Source organism: Anneissia japonica, unplaced genomic scaffold, assembly GCF_011630105.1.
Source record: "Anneissia japonica isolate Jap-2015-1 unplaced genomic scaffold, ASM1163010v1 scaffold287782_len627234_cov183, whole genome shotgun sequence".
NCBI classification, from domain to species: Eukaryota; Metazoa; Echinodermata; class Crinoidea; order Comatulida; family Comatulidae; genus Anneissia; species Anneissia japonica.
Genome location: NW_022695201.1, coordinates 154,611 through 178,446, shown reverse-complemented (window position 1 = coordinate 178,446; position 23,836 = coordinate 154,611). Strand labels below are relative to the sequence as shown.

At 33.3% G+C, this 23,836-nt stretch overlaps 1 protein-coding gene across 1 annotated transcript; it reads right to left on the bottom strand.

Moving 5' to 3' along the window:
- Positions 1–2,642: 2,642 nt before the first annotated feature.
- LOC117101439 (mucin-5B-like) lies at positions 2,643–23,781 on the bottom strand. Its single transcript, XM_033241417.1, has 28 exons — positions 23,739–23,781; positions 23,290–23,373; positions 22,412–22,997; positions 20,552–20,805; positions 20,178–20,374; positions 19,682–19,932; positions 17,995–18,227; positions 17,463–17,645; positions 16,751–16,977; positions 16,133–16,334; positions 13,647–13,991; positions 13,097–13,288; positions 12,224–12,823; positions 11,849–12,045; positions 11,336–11,586; positions 9,671–9,903; positions 9,127–9,309; positions 8,415–8,641; positions 7,683–7,884; positions 6,795–7,139; positions 6,252–6,443; positions 5,812–6,006; positions 5,308–5,409; positions 4,612–4,655; positions 4,009–4,128; positions 3,440–3,526; positions 3,061–3,189; positions 2,643–2,759 (listed from the first exon to the last, which is right to left on the bottom strand). Exons 1-28 carry the CDS (start codon positions 23,779–23,781, stop codon positions 2,658–2,660), a joined length of 6,006 nt encoding a protein of 2,001 aa, XP_033097308.1. The 3' UTR covers positions 2,643–2,657.
- Positions 23,782–23,836: the final 55 nt, after the last annotated feature.

Here is a 23,836-nt window from a genome sequence, read left to right as displayed (position 1 = left end):
TTTGTCTGAAATAAAGTTTGTCTTTATAATGTTAACGTATGCAATCGTTAAAGTGTTGTATCTGAAATTATCTATTTGTGAGACACACGTGAAACCAACTATATCCCATTACTGTTTTATTACTATTTATCATTTACCATAAATAAATAAATACACAACCACTATTGCAGTTTACTACTGTGCTTTATTACAATCTCTTTATAACCAGACAGAATTACATGCTTATTAACGTTGAAAGAAGTTAAGCTTCAAAATAATTATTTCAATAGAGGACGGAAAATCACAGGCCAATTCCAGAATTCTAGATATAAATAAGTTAATCTTATTTTATTGAGAACAAATACTTGAATGTACATTACCTGCACTATCATTCCTAACAATTTCATGAATTGATTGTTTAATTATTGATGTTTTGGATAGCAGTGTGAGTGGCCTCTAAATCCACACTATAGATGCACTTTTGTTTTGAATCAAGATAATTTAGTAATAAAATTATAGCTAAGTCTATAAAAGATCAATTTTAAAGTTTTTAACATTATCGGTAACCCGGTTAAATTACTTTTCTAAGCCCACGCCATTGTCAAGGCATTCATTGCAGCCACACGACTTGGCGTAAATATGCTGTCTCTTATACACATCTAGATGTGTATAAGAGACAGATTTCTGGAGCGATCGCTGGTGATGATGGTAGTGATGATAATGTCGATGATTATGATGATGTTGATGATTGTAGGACTGTCTCTTATACACATCTAGATGTGTATAAGAGACAGGATGTAGGTGTTCATGTATGTGTAGTGTGACAGTCATCATCATAATAGTCAAATATACAGGAATAGGTAAGCACATGTGTCTTACAGCAGTTGGTAGAAGCATCTGCATACTAAGCAGAGGATAAAAAGTCAAATCCCAATCTGAGAATGGCGTAATTTTGTTTACTCTCAAAGAATCCCTTAATGATCCTTTGACAATTATTATGTCATTTCATTTCATTTTATTCGAAATTCATATATAGCATAAAAATTTCAAGGATAAAAACACAATAAAGTAACTCAATAGTCAAAACTTATTTCCATTGTGGTCCTTAAAAATTAATTAATTCCAGATATGATTTCATAACAACAATCAAAATATTCACTCAACACAACGACCATTACCATTATTATTTCCTCTGGTTAACCAATTATTTTACATTATCTTTTAATGATGACTGTTGTATTGTACTTGGTAATGAATTCCAAATAATTGTTGTTGAGGATAGAAATGTAGTTTGAGCATGGGTACCAATAACATGTCTATATATAGCAAATTTAGAGAATCTAGTGTTGTAATTATGTATTGAATTGGCTCTTTGTATTCCTTCCCTGAGATATTTTGGGCTTAAATTGTTTAAAATGCGATACAAATTGGTCAATTTTATTAGATTCACTCTAAGGTCAATTGGAAGCCAGTTTAATTTGGAAAATTCATTGGCACCAATATGAGCCCTGGGAGATATACCAAAAATAAATTTTCCGACATCAGCGGAAAAACTCTTTGTGTCAATGGGCGTAGGTACACCCCAATTGGTGTCACTCGGTCGGCGTAATAATTTCAATCTATTGCATTTCCTCGTGTGGATATATAACCGGACCCCCAATTTTCTCGTTGCGGATTAAAATTACCTCGCTCAGTGCACCGATAATTCCTTTCGGGGTCAGCACCCTTCCGCTTGGCTTGTTGGCCACTTTTTAAGAATTTTTACTATGGGAATTAATTTAGTGACCGATCGTGTGCGACGGTCCCTTTGCCTTTTGTCGTAATAAATCACGACCGAATCACACCGTTATCAGATCATGTGTTACTTTATTGTGTACAGTGTATTGAGGGTGGTGGTCAAGAGTGGGCGGGTCCATATAGTTAATTCTTAGCCCAGTAGACACAAATAAATTTTCCGACATCAGCGGAAAAACTCTTTGTGTCAATGGGTGTAGGTACACCACAATTGGTGTTCTTCGGTCGGCGTAATTATTTCAATTTATTGCATTTCCTCGTGTGGATATACAACCGGACCCCTTTTCTCATTGCGGATTGAAATTACGTCGCTCCGTGCACCGATAACCCAGTAGACACAAATACATCTCATAACTTTATTTTGAGAAGATTATAACTTTACTTTTAACGATTTTCTAAGGCAAGCGTACCAAAAACTGCATCCGTAATCATAATTGCATAGAATAAGACTGGAGGCTAACAATTTTAGAGTGTAAAAGTTAAGGTATTGTCTAATTCGATATAAGAATTTAACCATAGAATTAACCTTTTTTAAAACAGAGTAAGTAATTTCTTCACAATTAAGATAATGATTCAGTAAAATTCCTAAATATTCAACTGACTAATGGTTCTCAATAATGTTACCATTACAGTGCACTCTTAAACTAGGTTGATTTTTAAGCATGCGATTTGAACCAAATAATATTGAGGAAGTTTTACTATAATTAAGCGACAACTTATTAATAATTAACCATGTATTTACCAATTGTAATTCATTGCTTAACTTATTTTGTATTTCCGCACTGTTGCAATCGTGTGGATTAGGCATCTAACTACATGAAACGCTGGACCCCGTTAAACCCAGTGGGAACCTGTTGCTGACTCCCATTTTAGAGCCCCAGTTACTACTCATTAGACATGTAGCTGCACAGAAGTATCGTTGTAATACCATGCAAAAACTCACCACAAATGTGACAGCATCCGGAGGGATCCAGTTTGATAACCGACTGAAATTAAAAAACCAACAGTAACTTTTTAGCTCATATGTTGCCATAGGTATAGTCTACATACAGGCCGCATTGTGCACTTCATATTATACAGGATCTGTGATACTATATTATGTTAAAGTTATTGAAAAAAACAAATACATAAAAATAGGCATAAGTAGTGGTTTAAGAAATACATGTTCATTTTAGTGAACCAAGCTGTGTGCAATGGTTCACTAGTGAAACTTATGTAAATCGCAGTGCAGTGAACCATTGCCCACAGCTTGGGAATCATGGTTTAATAAAAAGTATTCACTCTTACCCCTGGTTCAATACAGGCAGATTCATTGAAAGGCGGACATGCTGTAGTGACACAACTCTCCTTCACCTCGTCACCATTTTCAACACATGTACAAGTGTCACATGGCGTTGGTGACCATGTGTCACCAGTCTAAAATGATAGCAACTTTTTCCATGATTATATCATTATAAGGTAGAAAAATGTTCAACATTCATGATGATGATGATGGTGAATGGAGGGGAGACTGGGTTATAAGGAAGGTGAATGCTACTTGATTGGCTGTTAGACGAGGACCACCTATAAGGCCTATCCAATAATATACCATTATATCAACAATACGTTCACATAGTAATAGATACGCAAAGTTATCCAACGATGGTAGCCATATTCTAAAACTTACACTTTTGTAATTGCCTTCAGGATCGATACAGTATTTTTGTTTGCACTCGCCGCAGCAAACTCCTTCCTTAGGCACGGAAACATAACCCTTTTTAGAAAGATAAATATATATCATTTGCATAAATATGATCATTATAACATACACAAATACAAAAATCGTTCCAATTTAATAATAATAATATTTATTATTTATCTTTATTATGCAAAAACTAGACAACATATCTAGACAAAGCATGTTTGTGATGACATAATTATATTCCTGTTTTCAAAAGATGTTGCCGTCTTACATTTTTTTATATTTCACGTACAATTTTTATTAGTCTATTTTATTGACTTCAATCCATTGAAGATATTATATGGATACACGGTGCTTTGCAAGTTTTTGTGATTGATTGATTGATTATACATAGGTATACGTGGTCAAACAGGCCATTATTCACAATAAAAATTTTAATTCGAGATAAAACCCACAGAAATATCAAGATTAAAACCTATATCTGCAAGGTGCTGCATTTTCCATTTTAACAACAATGGGGAGTGTATCAGTTTGTTGTTGCTGCAAAAATTTACCTCAGAACAGTTAGAACAGCCCAGTGTATTGCAATCGTATCTATAGAAGTTCCCTGGGACAGGCGAATCCTCTAAGCATGTACACGTTGTACAATAGTCAACTTCAATGGCTTCACCTGGCTGTAGATACAAATGAGAATATAACATAATCTTTGTGAAGGGAATTTTCAGCTTGAAGCTACTGAGTGGATGAATTAAAGAGTGCTACACAATTCATTATAGGCCTATTAAATGCTACCAGCCTGTTTTGAAAACAATAGAAGAACCACTGTGGTATTATTTTACCTATGTGATACAGGAACTAACACATTTAAATGAACTTTGAATGAGCTATTTTCAAAAAATCAAATAAGTAACTTTTCAAAACATTAATATTTTTACTGATTTAGAGAGAGAGTCTACTAGTCGACAAATTTAAGTCTGTATGAAATTATAGGAAGAATATTAATAATGAGTCTATGCCGAGGAAAATATTTCCCCATAATGTTTTATTATCATCAATTTAAATATTAAAAATTATTATTGAAGTATAGTAGCTTAACACAGACAGTATGCTGTATCGTTAATTCAACTTGATAGATTTTATGACTGACGTAAGCATACCTCAAATATAATGGTTGAATTGTACAAGCAGACTTCTCTTGGAACTATTGAATAAAGACAGCCATTAGTTAATAAATATGATAATAAATGAAGTTGTAGTGATTATGATACTTGACTTCAATTATTTTTGTATTTGTCAGTTTATGGTCAAATATCGAGTTACTTGTCAAGTATTTTGGAAAATACAAATACTGTATTGTGAAGACCGGAATTTTTTCAGTGGCGGTCATAAAGATACTCCTACTACTATTATACTATATCCAAAGTTTTCGCCATGGGTATACCCAACTCAGCTCGATCATAGTTGGGACTGGGGTGAGCAAATTTTAAGAATAGAAAATGTTCTTTCAAGGCAGTGTTTCCGGACAAAATAATTAGGCGTCTCTGTCACAGGGTTCATGGTTTCTCGACAAGGGTTCCTCGTGTGCCCCAATCCGCTGGATATCACCGTCACTGATATCTCACCTTACAACTGAAAAAAACACCGTTTTCTACCGTTTTCTATAGTAGTCTCATTCTGACACTTTGTTTATAAGCAGTTCGAACACCGGTTCCTCTGAGAAAAGGAGCTTGAAACCGAACATGTTCCTTAGTATACGAAATCTAACGAGAAATACTATTTAAATATGATCGTTTTCTAAAATGTTATAAAAATTTTGTCTGCACTCTCCCTTTATAATGATATTTCTTACTTACCACAAGTGGCAAGTGGGCATCCACAATGTGTTTCAGAGAGGGTGATTGATTCTTCATAACCAAATGGACACGTTGGTGTTATAGTAGCTGCACAGTTACAGACTAAAAAATCAACAGTGTTATTAAGCACGCTTCTTAGCAGAGCAATATTCAATGAATAACGACATCACGGATTTGAAAGCGAATATTCAAACTAAAAGTTCATTAGATAGGGCTAAATACTTTCCATAATGAATACTTCAATTACCAACTGAAGTATTGAATTAAGATATTTCCATTTGCATAAAATGGATTAGATTACATTAGACCACATTAGTGATAATGCCCTGTGATTTACTCATCGCACTCATACTTCATTAGTTAATTCATTCTTTCGTCATTCTCAGCTAGTTTACCACTCACTTCCACACTCATCATTCACACCGCACACATTCTTTCAATCCCTCATTCTATAATATTCATTATCTCAAAATTCGTTCCTATCACACCTATCATTTGTCTTACCACATTCATATTCCAAACAGCAATCTCCGTCGACAACCGTAGATACCAGCCGCTCGTCTGATTGACATGAAGGTGGCGTTGGGCATACTGTGGTACTTATAACAACAGTTCTGTTAACGCATCTTCCTGTTTCACATTCGTTGATCCGCCAACTATCATCCGTCTCGTACTTTTTGCCATCATATTCACAAAATGCTGGATGATAAATATAAAACATCATTATTTTGAATTGCTATGATCACCATTATATCAGGGTAAAAACCATTAGTGAAAGTTTAGGGGACATATTTGATTTCAATGTGGTGCTGTTACACCTCAGTATTAACCTATTTGGTTGAATTAGCAAATAGTATTACATACTACTTATCATAGAATTATAGCAGGTGGACTAATGTGCTCTGTGGTAGACAAAAGGCATACCATGTTGTAGACCTACTTACAGCAAATTTCCGGGCTGATACAGTGTCCTGTGCTGTTCATGATGAGTCCATCTGGACAATAGCAACCATCTAGCTCTAATTTTGTGCACGTGACTTGCTCACCACCTCGTTCTAGCCATTCATCGCATCCCAACACCTGACAACCTTCATGACACGCCTTGTATTCCATTAATTCATCACATTCGGGATATGCTAGATAAAAAGAAAATCTGATTTAGGAATAATTATTTTATGGTTAGTTAGATGCCATTTTCAACACAAACATGTTTAAAAATCAGCTCCTACTTTTCTAGTTAAGATACCTTGTCTCTCTATTGTAGAAACTAATCCAACAAGCACCAAAAGGTTAGCATTTGTTTTTCAAAATGATATGAAGATGGTAATTAGCAGAGAGACTGAATTTGGTCAATAGTGAATTATGAACCATTCATATAGCAAAGTAATGATATTGCAATGAAATATATAAATTATTTTTTCTTCCATTTTCAAAACACAACTACTATATAGCCGTGAGTATGAGCATTATCAAAGACTATATCTTACGACATATATCCACTTCTTCTCGCCATTCGATGCATAACCCTCCTTGTTCGTTGCACAGTCTAGCATAGGTATCCAGTGTATCACATGGCCCTCCTCCACACACGGTGTCAAAAACACATGCGTTATAGAATGGACTAGTTTCTACAAAAATGCTACAATTTGAAAATGGCGGCCGATATAGTACATCACAAATTTCCGGTTGCTCATCACCAACTGTACAAGTTTTGCTAGTAGGATTAGTGCAGTTCCGATCAACAAGCCAGCTAAATCCAAACTCGTCGGTGTTGTTGGTCAATGTGCCATTCGGCATTGTCAAATCATCCGATGAATCTTTATTACAGATTCCTATAGGAAAAATATACAAATATTAGTAAACGGTTGTGTAAATTATATTGGGATAGAGTTATTAATTGTAGAATGATGAAGTCTAATAATGATGATGGTCAATGGATACACAGTCATAAACCAAGACATGTATTCGTATCTGCTTCCACTTGAGCAGTAGGCCCTTATCATTTTTAGGGTACACATGTTTAGCACTAGACCGTCATTCCATAACCATGCACATCCTATCATAGGCTACCTAACCATTATTATTAATGCAGAAGAAATCAGTATGAATTGACCGTTTGATAAATCGTTACACAGTTAGTCCCTAATTATTCTATAAATTAACAAACCATGGCCAATGTGACGTTATCACTGAGAGAATTTATACTAATTTAATCAGTAAATTAAAGACAAACAGCATTTGCAGACTAACAAAATAGATTATTGCACGAGCTTTCGATCACGCCCTGTTGTTCATCAGGTGAATGTGATGATTAATTTAATATACACCGATATTTATCAGTTACGATGAACCATTGTTTCTTGTGTTGCACCTACCACACAATCCCTCTGTCTGGTTGAAGTATCGACTCGAAGGCACAGTCAGTATAAAGGAATCACTGATATAGTCGTACATTAACTCAAGGTTGATAGCTGGAATGCTCACATAGATTTGGAAGACACCTTTTGGTTCTACTACGAATCCATATCCTGTATATTTAGGAGGCACTATTATCCAATTATCCCCATCTACAGAGATCTAGTAAAAAAAATCCCAATAACAAATATAATAATACTAATACTAATACTAATACTAATACTAATACTAATACTAATACTAATACTAATACTACTACTACTACTACTACTACTACTACTACTACTACTACTACTACTACTACTACTACTACTACTACTACTACTACTACTACTACTACTACTACTACTACTACTCTGTCTCTTATACACATCTAGATGTGTATAAGAGACAGCAGCTGCACCATGTACATAAACACATCACATTTGCATTATTAGCATCATTGTAATAACCACCATTCAATTAATACTGTTATGAATTATTATCATTATCATCATCATCATGTCGTTATTCTAAATGTGTATCGACACCGTAATTTCCTTAAAAATGAATAGAGTTACTTGAATTAAGAACTATTTGGTCACTCTCGTTGATATCCATTGTGATTAAAAATCATGTTTAATTCTCGAAGAAAAGACATATCTTCCTTTCCACTTGCCACCCTCTAGGCTTACCTAGCTTTTTCATGTTACCTTTCTCTCACGAGTTACAGCAACACTGTGATTATTATAGAACACTGTCATCTCGTATGTACAGGTAGTATTTGGTGCGTTTATGCAAATCTCATTTGATGCGTATATTTCATAGTCCCTATTTGATGATGAGTCACGTGACAGTACATATGTGCACTCTCCTTGGAAGGGATAGTAGAACATGTCAAATGTATAGTAATGTGGATCCCCATAACCAACACAGGTACCTTAAAGGAAACAAATAGAAGAATTACCTTCAACTGTTTTGGTTGTCTATTTTCTCAGTTAAATATCTAAAACCTAACATTGACAACTTAATGCTCAAAGGATATAAATTTGTATGCGCCTCCTAAAGCTTCTCTTCTCATTGTTAGCTAATTGCATAAAATACAGTGTCATAACAACCTCGTGTTTTAGGGAGTGAATGAGACGTGTCAGGTTATTGGCAAGTTCAATTATTTGATGACAATTCATTACTTTCCCGTTTCTCTATACATTTACGTCTTCCTGTCTCAAAGATCAAATTTATCTAGTTTTAGTAAATTTAGTTTGTGTACCGTAAATATAAATACAGTTAGATAAACAAACTAACAAAACATTAAACAATGATTATTGCCCAAACTAGTACTTTTGGCATATTAGATTACAAAAATTGAAAATAGAACATTAGTTTTCAGTTTTATGGTTGGTCAACAAGTTTAACTGCACTTACAATCTTTGCATTCTTCTCTATCTACACATTCGTCTCCAAGCTTCACTTTGTCTGACGGACAGTAGCATCCAGGTGAACTACCTGTATTGCAATCCTCCACTTGATTTCCCCTCTCATCACATGTCCACTCACAGGTACTGCCGCATTCCTTCCATATTTGGTCAATGGGACATACATTGCCAGCTTAAATGCAAACCAAATGAATTCGGACTTCGAATACATATTAATTTGCCAGTACATTATTAAACAAGCAGTTCAAGATAGAAACAATTATAAGAGAATGTTGCACTGCTTTATGTGCTTTAAGTTCGTGTACACGAGACTAGAAAGAAAAGTCACGTCGACCGCTATTTATGTTCGTCAGGATTTAGATGAGAAACGAAGATTACAAAAGGGAACATAGTTGACTTAGTAAATAAACAGGTTAATTAAAGCTAAGTGACTCAACAGTTAACAAAAGTAACGTTATTTAATAGGGAGCCATTGTAGATTTTTAAAGATAGATGTTATATGATAATGACAGGATGTAAGGGAAAAATCTTACAACAAAGTTCCGGAGTTCGCCATTCAAAACAAGTAGGATTTTCTGGGTGATTGTTACATTCGTACATGAAGTTTTCAAATATTTCACAAGCACATGTATTTGTTATGTCATCGAAAACCAGATCTTCATCTTTCATGTATGCTTTCTCAACACAATCGCAAATATGTTCTTCACACATGTCTACATATTTGCTGATATTCACAAACTGTTCACAACGAGAAAATACAGGCTCCCTAAAAAATGAATAATAGTTATAATAGTTTAGTTATTTTACCATGAAAAAAAATCTTATCGCCTCAATATTCGAATGAAAGAGTAAATAAAAGATAAACTTAATTCAGTAGTAAATAGTTTCAATGTAACATTTTATAAGTTTACCAAGGTTCGGCAGACAATCACGCATCCATAACTAAGTTTTATCGTCTAGAGTGGTTGTTTGTTGTTTACAATGTATATTTTTTACAATTTGTATTAAATATAAATTAAAGTTAAGGTTAACGTCGCGTGGCGAAAACTACCTATTAATAAAAACCTCTCCAGAGTACCAGAAGGTTTTTGCTAAAGGGGAATTTGAGCAGCAACTTCAGCAGTTGCAGTTACCAACAATGGAACAGACACTGAAGTACCTTAGTATAGTATTTTATTATTGTTAAGAGCCTTTTTAGTGAAATTGATTTTAATATTCATGATTTTATAAATTTCAGCTCTAGGTATAATAATTCTGTAGTAATTGCTTTTTAAATTATTTTTCCTCTTTTATGGGAGACCTAACTTTAACTAATCGAAGAAGTTTTAGCACTGTATTTCAATCTTCTATTCGTGCAATTTGAATTGTTTAATTATTGGCTTTTAATCATTTTGTATATCAAATTTTTAAAATCTTGTAATTAGTCATTTTATATTTCGTAATATTTTAACCTAAATTATTTTAAATTTAAATTTTTGTTATTGTATGTGTGCTAGTTTGATTAACTGCAGTAATGGAGAGCCACTCTGATAGTGGTTTACACCTATGGTAATCCCCGGGTTATTGTTTATTTTTCAGCTAGAGCTTTCATTTGTCTTTGTTTCTTTTTGTGTAATTAGTTTACCTGTAAATAGAATAAAATAGAAAATAAAAAATAAAAAATCTACTTTCTAAAAGAGTTAGCATTTAGAAAGCTAGATCTAGTTCTAACAAGTGAAACGCATCGTGAAATGATATGAAAATAGTTATGCTGCTCAAATATTTTTTAGTAAAATAAAAACTCTTTAGATTTAAGTAATCCAGACACCTGAGACCTTGCAAATAAATATCTTTACAATGCTGTTCAAAAAGTATTTATAAAGAGTGATAAGTCCTCAACTCCCTCATTAAACCACACACAAAAAAAACATATGTACTTAAGAATGTACGCACTTGACATACCCAATTTTTGTTTCAATATTTTATAGGTCCATCATATTTATATAAATCAGGAACTGATGGAGGCTTTAATCCGATAGCTTACATCAGCTTCATGTACTATAATGTCTAGTTATGCTATTAAAGTTTATGGGAGTATTTATAATTTTGTAGAGAATGATTAAAAGCTCGCAATTAAAAAAAATCTTTGTCACAATTCTATGGTAATATGTGAATGGTATTTAAATAATTCTGAGCATGTGGGATTAAAATATATTTACCATAGACTGTCGCATATATTTGGTAAGTTAGGGTAAATTGTAGAACAGTTACTACATTCAGAATTGCTGCAATTGCAAGCTGGCTGAAAAATGCTGGGTGGAACATCATCTTCTGGATCGTCGTTAGGTATACCACACAGTCCATTTAGTGCACCCTCAAGTTCTCTAGCTACGTTTATATGCAGTAGTCTGTTATCTTTCCACTTTATAGTGATACCAATATCAGACTCCATCACAACAGTCTTGCCAGTCTAAAAAGAATAAATTCTTGTTAAACATTCAATTAAGCACACGATATACCGTTTTAGCAGTTATACATATTATAATACAGTATAATAATTATATAGGCCTACCCAAGTACAGACATTTTGAAGGTAGAAAAACTGGTAATATATATACATATATATACACATATACATACATATATATATATATACATATATAAATATATATATATATATATATATATATATCAGTACGTAATAAAATATAATTTAAAACAAATAAAACAACCATTTTTATAGTCATTCCGGATTCCGCTTTTAAAGTCTGACTAAATGCTTGAAGCTGACCGAGACTGACAGGTGTAGAATTTACACTTAAAACGTGACTATCGACAGTATAGACGACTATTGAATACCGATCCATATTCACTTCCAGTTCAAAGTCACAAAGGCAACAGGAATCTCTATCACCCAGCAGTCGACGAACTAATGAAAACAGTACAAAGTGTTATACATATATAATAGACATATGTCATATACATAGTAATACATATAATATATAATATATTTGTGTAATAACAAAGTAGTTCAAAGTTTAATAAGTTTAAATATGTAATAAGTGTTCATATCGTATTTATTTTACATCAAAGTAATGTAAAAATACCTATCACTTCAAATGGATCTACATCTCCAACTGTTTTTGTAATGATGTCATCACAAACTTTAAAGTAAAAACTATTTCCATCAAAGGAATTAAAAAAGTCGCAGTCAAATTCGCATGTAAATGGTTCACGTGGCCCTTCTGTCGTTGTAAGTGTAGTAGTTTTAATTTCCGTTGTGGCAACTGTTGGTGTAGTTGTTGGCTGCACTGTTGACGTCAGCGTAGTAGTTGGTTCTTCGGTTGTGGTAATTGTTGGTGTAGTTGTTGGCTGGACTGTTGACGTGAGCGTAGTAGTTGGTTCTTTAGATGTGATTATTGTTAGTGTAGTTGTTGGCTGCACTGTTGACATCAGTGTAGTAGTTGGTCCTTCAGTTGTGGTAATTGTTGGTGTAGTTGTTGGCTGCACTGTTGACATGAGCGTAGTAGTTGGTTCTTCAGTTGTGGTAACCGTTAATGTAGTTGTTGGCTGCACTGTTGACGTGAGCGTAGTAGTTGGTTCTTTAGATGTGATTATTGTTGGTGTAGTGGTTGGTTGCACTGTTGACGTGAGCGTAGTAGTTGGTCCTTCAGATGTTGTCACTGTTGGTGTAGTTGTTGGCTGCACTGTTGACGTGAGAGTAGTAAATATAAAACATCATTATTTTGAATTAAAGCAATTGCTATGATCACCATTATATCAGGGTAAAAACCATTAGTGAAAGTTTAGAGGACATATTTTATTTCAATGTGGTGAAAATGGTGTTGTTACGCCTCAGTATTAACCTATTTAGTTGAATTAGCAAATAGTATTATATACTACTTATCATAGAATTATAGCAGGTGGACTAATGTGCTCTGTGGTAGACAAAAGGCATACCATGTTGTAGACCTACTTACAGCAAATTTCCGGGCTGATACAGTGTCCTGTGCTGTTCATGATGAGTCCATCTGGACAATAGCAACCATCTAGCTCTACCTTTTTACACGTAAATTGCTCACCACCTCGTTCTAGCCATTCATCGCATCCCAACACCTGACAACCTTCATGACACGCCTTGTATTCCATTAATTCATCGCATTCGGGATATGCTAGATAAAAAGAAAATCTGATTTAGGAATAATTATTTTATGGTTAGTTGGATGCCATTTTCCACACAAACATGTTTAAAAATCAGCTCCTACTTTTCTAGTTAAGATACCTTGCCTCTCTATTGTAGAAACTAATCCAACCCAACAAGCACCAAAATGTTAACATTTGTTTTTCAAAATGATATGAAGATGGTAATTAGCAGAGAGACTGAATTTGGTAAAAAGTGAATTATGAACCATTCATATAGCAAAGTAATATTGCAATGTTTTGACATATATAAATTATTTTTTCTTCCATTTCCAAAACACAACTACTATATAGCCGTGAGTATGAGCATTATCAAAGACTATATCTTACGGCATATATCCACTTCTTCTCGCCATTCGATGCATAACCCTCCTTTTTCGTTGCACAGTCTAGCATAAGTGTCCAGTGTATCACATGGCCCCTCTCCACACACGGTGTCAAAAACACATGCGTTATAAAATGGACCAGTTTCTACAAAAATGCTACAATTTAAAAATGGCGGCCGATATAGTACATCACAAATTTCCGGTTGCTCATCACCAACTGTACAAGTTTCGTTAGTAGAATTATTGCAGTTCCGATCAACAAGCCAGCTAAATCCAAACTCGTCGGTGTTGTTGGTAATTGTGCCATTCGGCATTGTCAAATCATCCGATGGATCTTTATTACAGATTCCTATTGGGAAAAATATACAAATATTACTAAACGGTTGTGTAAATTATCTTGGGATAGAGTTATTAATTGTAGAATGATGAGGTCTAATAATGATGATGGTCAATGGATACACAGTCATATACCAAGACACTGCCCTCCCATGGCAAAAGGGCATAACTGATAATTTGCTGTTTTGGAGATATTAAGCAAAACGTGTATTTTATTTAACCTTAAAATGTGATTTAATATTTGATTTCATGGTTAATGTATTCAAATAGACAAATAATGTCTCTTCAAGTGTAGCACACATTTTTTCTATAAATATTGATTTTTGCGCTCCAAATGTCAGTTATGCCCTTTTGCCGTGGGTTTTCTGATTCAAAACATGTTGACAAACTTTGGCAAAAGGATATAAGTACACAGTTTAGTTCCTTTCAATGCAATTTTAAGTCAGATTATTCAAAAATAACATTCAATATATAATTTCACATGTTAGTCATGTATAAACTATCAAATAAATGTACAATAATACAAAAAAAAACGCATTAAATAATAAATACTAAAATTACAAACCAAGTATACAAACAAGAAAATGAATTAAACATTGGTATGCTGTTATATATCAACATTATTGGCTTATAATTATTGGCTCAAGGTGCTAGATCGAGGACCCTGTGGGTAGGGGGCCTTATGGACCCCCAGGGGCCTGGGGCCTCGCACAAGAGCGCATAGGCGTTACGTCACTGCGTAAATGATGCATGTGTATATGAAATAGAATTATTAGCAATTCTTCTCTATGATCCAAATTCAAGTAATAATAAAATGATTAGGTTTACGAATATTAGTTGTTTTTTTTTTTATATTCTAATAAAATATTTAGAAAATGTATTATATATTTAGATTTAGATGTAAAAGTAAGTTGTTGTTTGGTTAGTGAACACAGTTGATTCGAGTAAACTGTGCAGTTATACCTTTTTGTCATGCCATTTGCTATAAATAAATGTTGTGGTTGTGCCTCTTTGTCATAGTTATTTGCTAAATAATCGTTTTAGTTGTCTCTCTTTGCCACTGTTATTTCTAGATAAAATGTGAATTGTTATTCTGATATGGTTAATTATTTTATTAAAAGAGTTACTATTTTACCATAGTTTATTTCCATGGTATTAAACTGTTGCCATTCAAAGTAAGGCAAGATTATTGCATAAATTAACTAGACTTATCATGTTTGCCTAACATTAACTAGACATACGCTACTGTCAAGAATCATAATATTTAACCAATTTCTATTTACAAATTGTGAGTACACAAACAGTAAGCGAAAGTTCCACTGATTAATCTCAGATAAGAAAGTATAATACATACTCCAAGTATTGAAATACACGCTATCGTGTTGGGATTCAATATTTCGACATTAATAATGTCATCAAACAGTAAGAATAATAAAAATAATGAAACTTCATTATAACCAGGGAGAAAGCTCTCTTCTGATTGGTTGGCTGTTGAAAGAACGTCACGCTTCAGCGTATCACAGCCTATCTTTGCAGTTATGTCCTTTTGCCTTGGGAATTTACTGAAAATTGTTTAGTTATGCCCTTTGCCATGCCCATATCTAGCCCGGGGGACACTTTTTTACAATTTGTTTTTGTGTCAACATGTGTAACATGATGTACTGACCCCACTAGGCTATATAACTCATTTTCGCCAAAAATGTCAGTTATGCCCTTTTGCCATGGAGGGGGGGGGGGGCAGTATTCGTATCTGCTTCCACTTGAGCAGTAGGCCCTTATCATTTTTAAGGTACACATGTTTAGCACTAGACCGTCATTCCATAACCATGCACATCGTATCATAGACTGCCTAACCATTATTATTAATGCAGAAGAAATCAGTATGAATTGACCTTTTGATAAATCATAAATCGTTACACAGTTAATTATTCTATAAATTAACAAACCATGGCCAATGTGACGTTATCACTGAGAGAATTTATACTAATTTAATCAGTAAATTAAAGACAAACAGCATTTGCAGACTAACAAAATAGATTATTGCACGAGATTTCGATCACTCCCAGTTGTTCATCAGGTGAATGTGATGATTAATTTAATATACACCGATATTTATAAGTTACGATGAATCATTGTTTCTTGTGTTGCACCTACCACACAATCCCTCTGTCTGGTTGAAGTATCGACTCGAAGGCACAGTCAGTATAAAGGAATCACTGATATAGTCGTACATTAACTCAAGGTTGATAGCTGGAATGCTCACATAGATTTGGAAGACACCTTTTGGTTCTACTACGAATCCATATCCTGTATATTTAGGCGGCACTATTATCCAATCATCCCCATCTACAGAGATCTAGTAAAAAAAAAATCCCAATAACAAATATAATAATAATAATTATACTAATAATAATACTAATAATAATAATAATAATAATTATTATTATTATTATTATTATTATTATTATTACCATCAGCTGCACCATGTACATAAACACATCACATTTGCATTATTAGCATCATTGTAATAACCACCATTCAATTAATACTGTTATGAATTATTATCATTATCATCATCATCATGTCGTTATTCTAAATGTGTATGGACACCATAATTTCCTTAAAAATGGATAGAGTTACTTGAATTAAGAACTATTTGGTCACTCTCGTTGATATCCATTGTGATTAAAAATCATGTTTAATTCTCGAAGAAAAGACATATCTTCCTTTCCACTTGCCATCCTCTAGGCTTACCTAGCTTTTTCATGTTACCTTTCTCTCACGAGTTACAGCAACACTGTGATTATTATAGAACACTGTCATCTCGTATGTACAGGTAGTAGTTGGTGCGTTTATGCAAATCTCATTTGACGCGTATATTTCATAGTCCCTATTTGACGATGAGTCACGTGACAGTACATAGGTGCACTCTCCTTGGAAGGGGTAGTAGAACATGTCAAATGTATAGTAATGTGGATCCCCATAACCAACACAGGTACCTTAACGGAAACAAATAGAAGAATTACCTTCAACTGTTTTGGTTGTCTATTTTCTCAGTTAAATATCTAAAACCTAACATTGACAACTTAATGCTCAAAGGATATAAATTTGTATGCGCCTCCTAAAGCTTCTCTTCTCATTGTTAGCTAATTGCATAAAATACAGTGTCATAACAACCTCGTGTTTTAGGGAGTGAATGAGACGTGTCAGGTTATTGGCAAGTTCAATTATTTGATGACAATTCATTACTTTCCCGTTTCTCTATACATTTACGTCTTCCTGTCTCAAAGGTCAAATTTATCTAGTTTTAGTAAATTTAGTTTGTGTACCGTAAATATAAATACAGTTAGATAAACAAACTAACAAAACATTAAACAATGATTATTGCCGAAACTAGTACTTTTGGCATATTAGATTACAAAAATTTAAAATAGAACATTAGTTTTCAGTTTTATGGTTGGTCAACAAGTTTAACTGCACTTACAATCTTTGCATTCTTCTCTATCTACACATTCGTCTCCAAGCTTCACTTTGCCTGGCGGGCAGTAGCATCCAGGTGAAGTACCTGTTTTGCAATCCTCCACTTCATTTCCAAACACATCACATGTCCACTCACAGGTACTGCCGCATTCCTTCCATATTTGGCCAATGGGACATACATTGCCAGCTTAAATGCAAACCAAATAAATTCGGACTTCGAATACATATTAATTTGCCAGTACATTATTAAACAAGCAGTTCAAGATAGAAACAATTATAAGAGAATGTTGCACTGCTTTATGTGCTTTAAGTTCATGTACACGAGACTTGAAAGAAAAGTCACGTCGACCGCTACTTATGTTCGTCAGGATTTAGAGGAGGAACGAAGATTACAAAAGGGAACATAGTTGACAGGTTAATTAAAGCTAAGTGACTCAACAGTTAACAAAAGTAACGTTATTTAATAGGGAGCCATTGTAGATTTTTAAAGATAGATGTTATATGATAATGACGGGATGTAAGGAAAACAATCTTACGACAACGTTCCGGAGTTCGCCATTCAAAACAAGTAGGATTTTCTGGGTGATTGTTACATTCGTATATGAAGTTTTCAAATATTTCACAACCACATGTATTGTTTACGTCATCGAAAACCAGATCTTCATTTTTCATGTATGCTTTCTCAACACAATCGCAAATATTTTCTTTACACATGTCTACATATTTGCTGATATCCACAAACTGTTCACAATGAGAAAATTCAAGATCCCTAAAAAATGAATAGTAGTTATAATAGTTTAGTTATTTTTGAAATGGAAAAAAATCTTATCGCCTCAATTTTCGAATGAAAGAGTAAATAAAAGATAAACTTAATTTAGTAGTAAATAGTTTCAATGTAACATTTTATAAGTTTATCAAGGTTGGCAGACAATCACGCATCCATAACTAAGTTTTAACGTCTATAGTGGTTGTTTGTTGTTTACAATGTATATTTTTTACAATTTGTATTAAATATAAATTAAAGTTAAGGTTAACGTCGTGTGGCGAAAACTACCTATTAATAAAAACCTCTCCGGAGTACCAGAAGGTTTTTGCTGAAGGGGAATTTGAGCAGCAACTTCAGCAGTTGCAGTTACCAACAATGGAACAGACATTAAAGTACCTTAGTATAGTATTTTATTATTGTTAAGAGCCTTTTTGGTGAAATTGATTTTAATATTCATGATTTTATAAATTTCAACTCTAGGTATAATGATTCTGTAGTATTTAAGCATTTGCTTGAACTAATTCATTTATTATTCTTTTTTTAATTATTTTTCCTCTTTTATGGGAGATCTAACTTTAACTAATCGAAGAAGTTTTAGCACTGTATTTCAATCTTCTATTCGTGCAATTTGAATTGTTTAATTATTGGCTTTTAATCATTTTGTATATCAAATTTTTAAAATCTTGTAATTAGTCATTTTATATTTCGTAATATTTTAACCTAAATTATTTTAAATTAAAATTTTTGTTATTGTATGTGTGCTAGTTTTATTAACTGCAGTAATGGAGAGCCATTCTGATAGTGGTTTACACCTATGGTAAATCCCCGGGGTACTGTTTAAGTTTTAGCTAGAGCTTTCATTTGTCTTTGTTTCTGTTTGTGTAATTAGTTTACCTGGAAATTAAATAAAATAAAAAATATAAAATAAAATCTACTTTCTAAAAGAGTTAGCACTTAGAAAGTTTGATCCAGTTCTAATAAGTGAAACGCAATGATATGAAAATAGTTATGCTGCTCAAATATTTTTTAGCAAAATAAAAACTCTTTAGATTTAAGTAATCCAGACACATGAGACCTTGCAAATAAATATCTTTACAATGCTGTTCAAAAAGTATTTATAAAGAGTGATAAGTCCTCAACTCCCTCATTAAACCACACACACAAAAACATATGTACTTAAGAATGTACGCACTTGACATACCCAATTTTTGTTTCAATAACTTATAGGTCCATCATATTGATATAAATCAGCAACTGATGGAGGCTTTAATCCGATAGCTTACATCAGCTTCATGTACTATAATGTCTAGTTATGCTATTGAAGTTCATTGGGGTATTTATAATTTTGTAGAGAATGATCAAAAGCGCGCAATTAAAAAAATCTTTGTTACAATACTATGGTAATATGTGAATGGTATTTAAATAATCCTGAGCATGTGGGATTAAAATATATTTACCATAGACGGTCGCATATATTTGGTAAGTTAGGGTAAATTGTAGAACAGTTACGACATTCAGAATCGCTGCAATTGCAAGCTGGCTGAAAAGTGCTGGGTGGAACATCATCTTCTGGATCGTCGTTAGGTATACTACACAGTCCATTTAGTGCACCCTCAAGTTCTCTAGCTACGTATATATGCAGTAGTCTGTTATCTTTCCACTTTATAGTGATACCAATATCAGACTCGATCACAACAGTCTTTCCAGTCTAAAAAGAATTAATTCTTGTTAAACATTCGAGTAAGCACACGATATAACGTTTTAGCAGTTATACATATAATACATAAGCCTACCCATGTACAGACATTTTGAAGGTAGAAACTGGTAATATATATACATATATATACACATATACATACATATATATATATATACATATATAAATATATATATATATATATATATATATATATCAGCACGTAATAAAATATAATTTAAAACAATTAAAACAACCTTTTTTATAGTCATTCCGGATTCCGCTTTTATAGTCTGACTAAATGCTTGAAGCTGACCGAGACTGACAGGTATAGAATTCACACTTAAAACGTGACTATCGACAGTATAGACGACTATTGAATACCGATCCATATTCACTTCCAGTTCAAAGTCACAGAGGCAACAGGAATTTCTATCACCCAGCGGTCGACGAACTAATGAAAACAATACAAAGTGTATACATATATAATAGACATATATCATATACATAGTAATACATATAATATATTATATATTTGTGTAATAACAAAGTAGTTCAAAGTTTAATCAGTTTAAATAAGTAATAAGTGTTCATATCGTATTTATTTTACATCAAAGTAATGTAAAAATACCTATCACTTCAAATGGATCTACATCTCCAACTGTTTTTGTAATGATGTCATCACAAACTTTAAAGTAAAAACTATTTCCATCAAAGGAATTAAAAAAGTCGCAGTCAAATTCGCATTTAAATGGTTCACGTGGCCCTTCTGTCGTTGTAAGTGTAGTAGTTTTTATTTCCGTTGTGGCAACTGTTGGTGTAGTTGTTGGCTGCACTGTTGACGTCAGCGTAGTAGTTGGTTCTTCGGTTGTGGTAATTGTTGGTGTAGTTGTTGGCTGGACTGTTGGACAAATCAGAAATAAGTTAAATTATGAATTTAGATTAAATAAATCAGACTTTGTTTACGCGCGCTTTATAAGCGCAAGAAAATGGCACATTACTAAATGTCCATACCAATACCAGTACCAGTACTGTTGCCTTTTGTATTTTAATTTTAATTTACTATTTAATATACCCCAACATGTCCTACAAATTTATCATAAATGAAAATAGTGCATTTCTGCTCATTGTTTATTTTATGCTTACATAAACATCTGTATTATTTTCAGTGAAACAATACTCTTTTTCAAACTTACATTCTGTAGTAGGTGTTGGGGTCCCGGATGTTGGTGTTGTTGATATATCCGTCTTATTTCCTGATAGTGTTGGTATCGTGGTTAGTGGCTCTAAAATGCAATGAAGGAAACAACACAACACTAGCAAAATTCGTTTTTTTAAATGCTATTTAAATGTTGTTATAAATATTATTAAGTAGGCCTGTAAGTGCACTAGGGAGACGTCTTCCATGATTCATAAAGTTATTGTATTATAATATGGAGCCTAATCTCGATAACTATTAACATATAATATAACAATAGTAACGAGATATACAGAGACAAATTGAATCTGTTGTCGGATTCAAAAACATGGTGTGACCTATGGATTTAAATTTCAATATGCCAACAACAAAATACATACGATATACACAATATTACCACCAATAAATGAATCTGTGCTTGATAATGTTTTCGATCATTTATCTAAAAAATACCTGCACTTGTCGGTGGTGCCGTACTGTGCCCAGAAGTTGTCATTATTGATGGGGTTGGTAGTGTCGTGCTTATTCTTGTAGTTGATGGGCCTAAAATCCATGGAAAAATTAAATATATATTTCAAATTGGTTTTTTTATGTTTTTAAATTGTGGACATAAAAATAATTTTATTTAATAAATTTAAATAAATAAATATATATAATAGTATTATATATTACTATCATCATAAAAATGCAACCATTCAATACTTCATTATATACGCATATATATAAATATATATATATAACATATATATATATATATAGACATACATTTTTAATATATTTATATATTATATAATATATATATATGTATATATAAATAATATATATATATATATATTATAATGTATTAAAATGTATAATCTATTATATTTGTGTATACTTTATTGATATATGTTCAGTGCTACGCAGCATACTACCGTATGATTTACCGTATTGATGTGTGTGGGGCTGTCTCTTATACACATCTAGATGTGTATAAGAGACAGGTCAGGGTATCCTGTACTGGACTTTTGCTTGTTGGATTGTAATTGTCGTTTACGATTCTCAATTCAATTCAGAAGAAAGCTTCAAAAGAGACCGCATAAACATTGCAAACACTTTCGTCATAACTAAGAGGTAATTAAAAGGGAAAGGGAAGCCCTAAAATGAAGGTTGCATTAGCAAGAGTAGCTTGTATTCGAAGTTGACGTAAGCGTAGTAGTTGGTTTTTCAGTTGTGATAAATGTTGGTGTAGTTGTTGGCTGCACTGTTGACATGAGCGTAGTAGTTGGTTCTTCAGTTGTGGTAACCGTTAATGTAGTTGTTGGCTGGACTGTTGACGTGAGCGTAGTAGTTGGTTCTTTAGATGTGATTATTGTTGGTGTAGTGGTTGGTTGCACTGTTGACGTCAGCGTAGTAGTTGGTTCTTCGGTTGTGGTAAATGTTGGTGTAGTTGTTGGCTGCACTGTTGACATGAGCGTAGTAGTTGGTTCTTCAGTTGTGGTAACCGTTAATGTAGTTGTTGGCTGCACTGTTGACGTGAGCGTAGTAGTTGGTTCTTCAGTTGTGGTAACCGTTAGTGTAGTTGTTGGCTGCACTGTTGACGTCGTTGGTGGAATTGTGGTCAAATTACAAGGACAACACAATCTAATTTCATAGTTGTAGCAAACTCCAAAATTATCACTATTCAGACACATCAATCCTTCATTAGTCTTGCAGGTTACGCGTTGACCAGTACTTTGGTATGGAGTTTTGAAGTTTTTTTCTCTACATTCAATTTCATAGGGCATTCTGCAGACTGGATAATCTATCGTGATTTTTTCCAAAATCTCAAAATCACCACCATTTGTAGGACTGGGCTTCCACGTGTCTATCCACTCACTCCAGCAGCCATCGCAGGGAGCTATTCAGATCAGAAATAAGTTAAATTATGAATTTAGATTAAATAAATCAGACTTTGTTTACGCCCGCTTTATAAGCGCAAGAAAATGGCGCATTACTAAATGCCCATAACAATACCAGTACCAGTACTGTTGCCTTTTGTATTTTAATTTTAATTTACTATTTAATATACCCCAACATGTCCTACAAATTTATCAAAAATGTAAATAATGCATTTCTGCTCATTGTTTATTTTATGCTTACATAAACATCTGTATTATTTTCAGTGAAACAATACTCTTTTTCAAACTTACATTCTGTAGTAGGTGTTGGGGTCCCGGATGTTGTTGATATATCCGTCGTAGTTCCTGATAGTGTTGGTATCGTGGTTAGTGGCTCTAAAATGCAATAAAGGAAACAACACAACACTAGCAAAATTCGTTTTTTTAAATGCTATTTAAATGTTGTTATAAATATTATTAAGTAGGCCTGTAAGTGCACTAGGGAGACGTCATCCATGATTCATAAAGTTATTGTATTATAATATGGAGCCTAATCTCGATAACTATTAACATATAATATAACAATAGTAACAAGATATACAGAGACAAATTGAATCTGTTGTCGGATTCAAAAACATGGTGTGACCTATGGATTTAAATTTCAATATGCCAACAACAAAATACATACGATATACGCAATATTACCACCAATAAATGAATCTGTGCTAGATAATGTTTTCGATCATTTATCTAAAAAATACCTGTACTTGTCGGTGGTGCCTTACTGTGACCAGAAGTTGTCATTATTGATGAGGTTGGTAGTGTCGTGCTTATTCTTGTAGTTGATGGGCCTACATAT

Bases quoted from the DNA above. Each gene is read 5' to 3' on its own strand.
- LOC117101439 (XM_033241417.1), bottom strand. From the start codon at position 23,781: ATGACAACTTCTGGTCACAGTAAGGCACCACCGACAAGTACAG. The intron at 20,806-22,411 runs ATTAACGGTTAC...GCCAACAACTAC, and splicing joins ACAGTCCAGCCAACAACTAC to ACCAACAATTACCACAACCG. The intron at 12,824-13,096 runs GTAAGTAGGTCT...TCACGTCAACAG, and splicing joins TATCAGCCCGGAAATTTGCT to TGCAGCCAACAACTACACCA.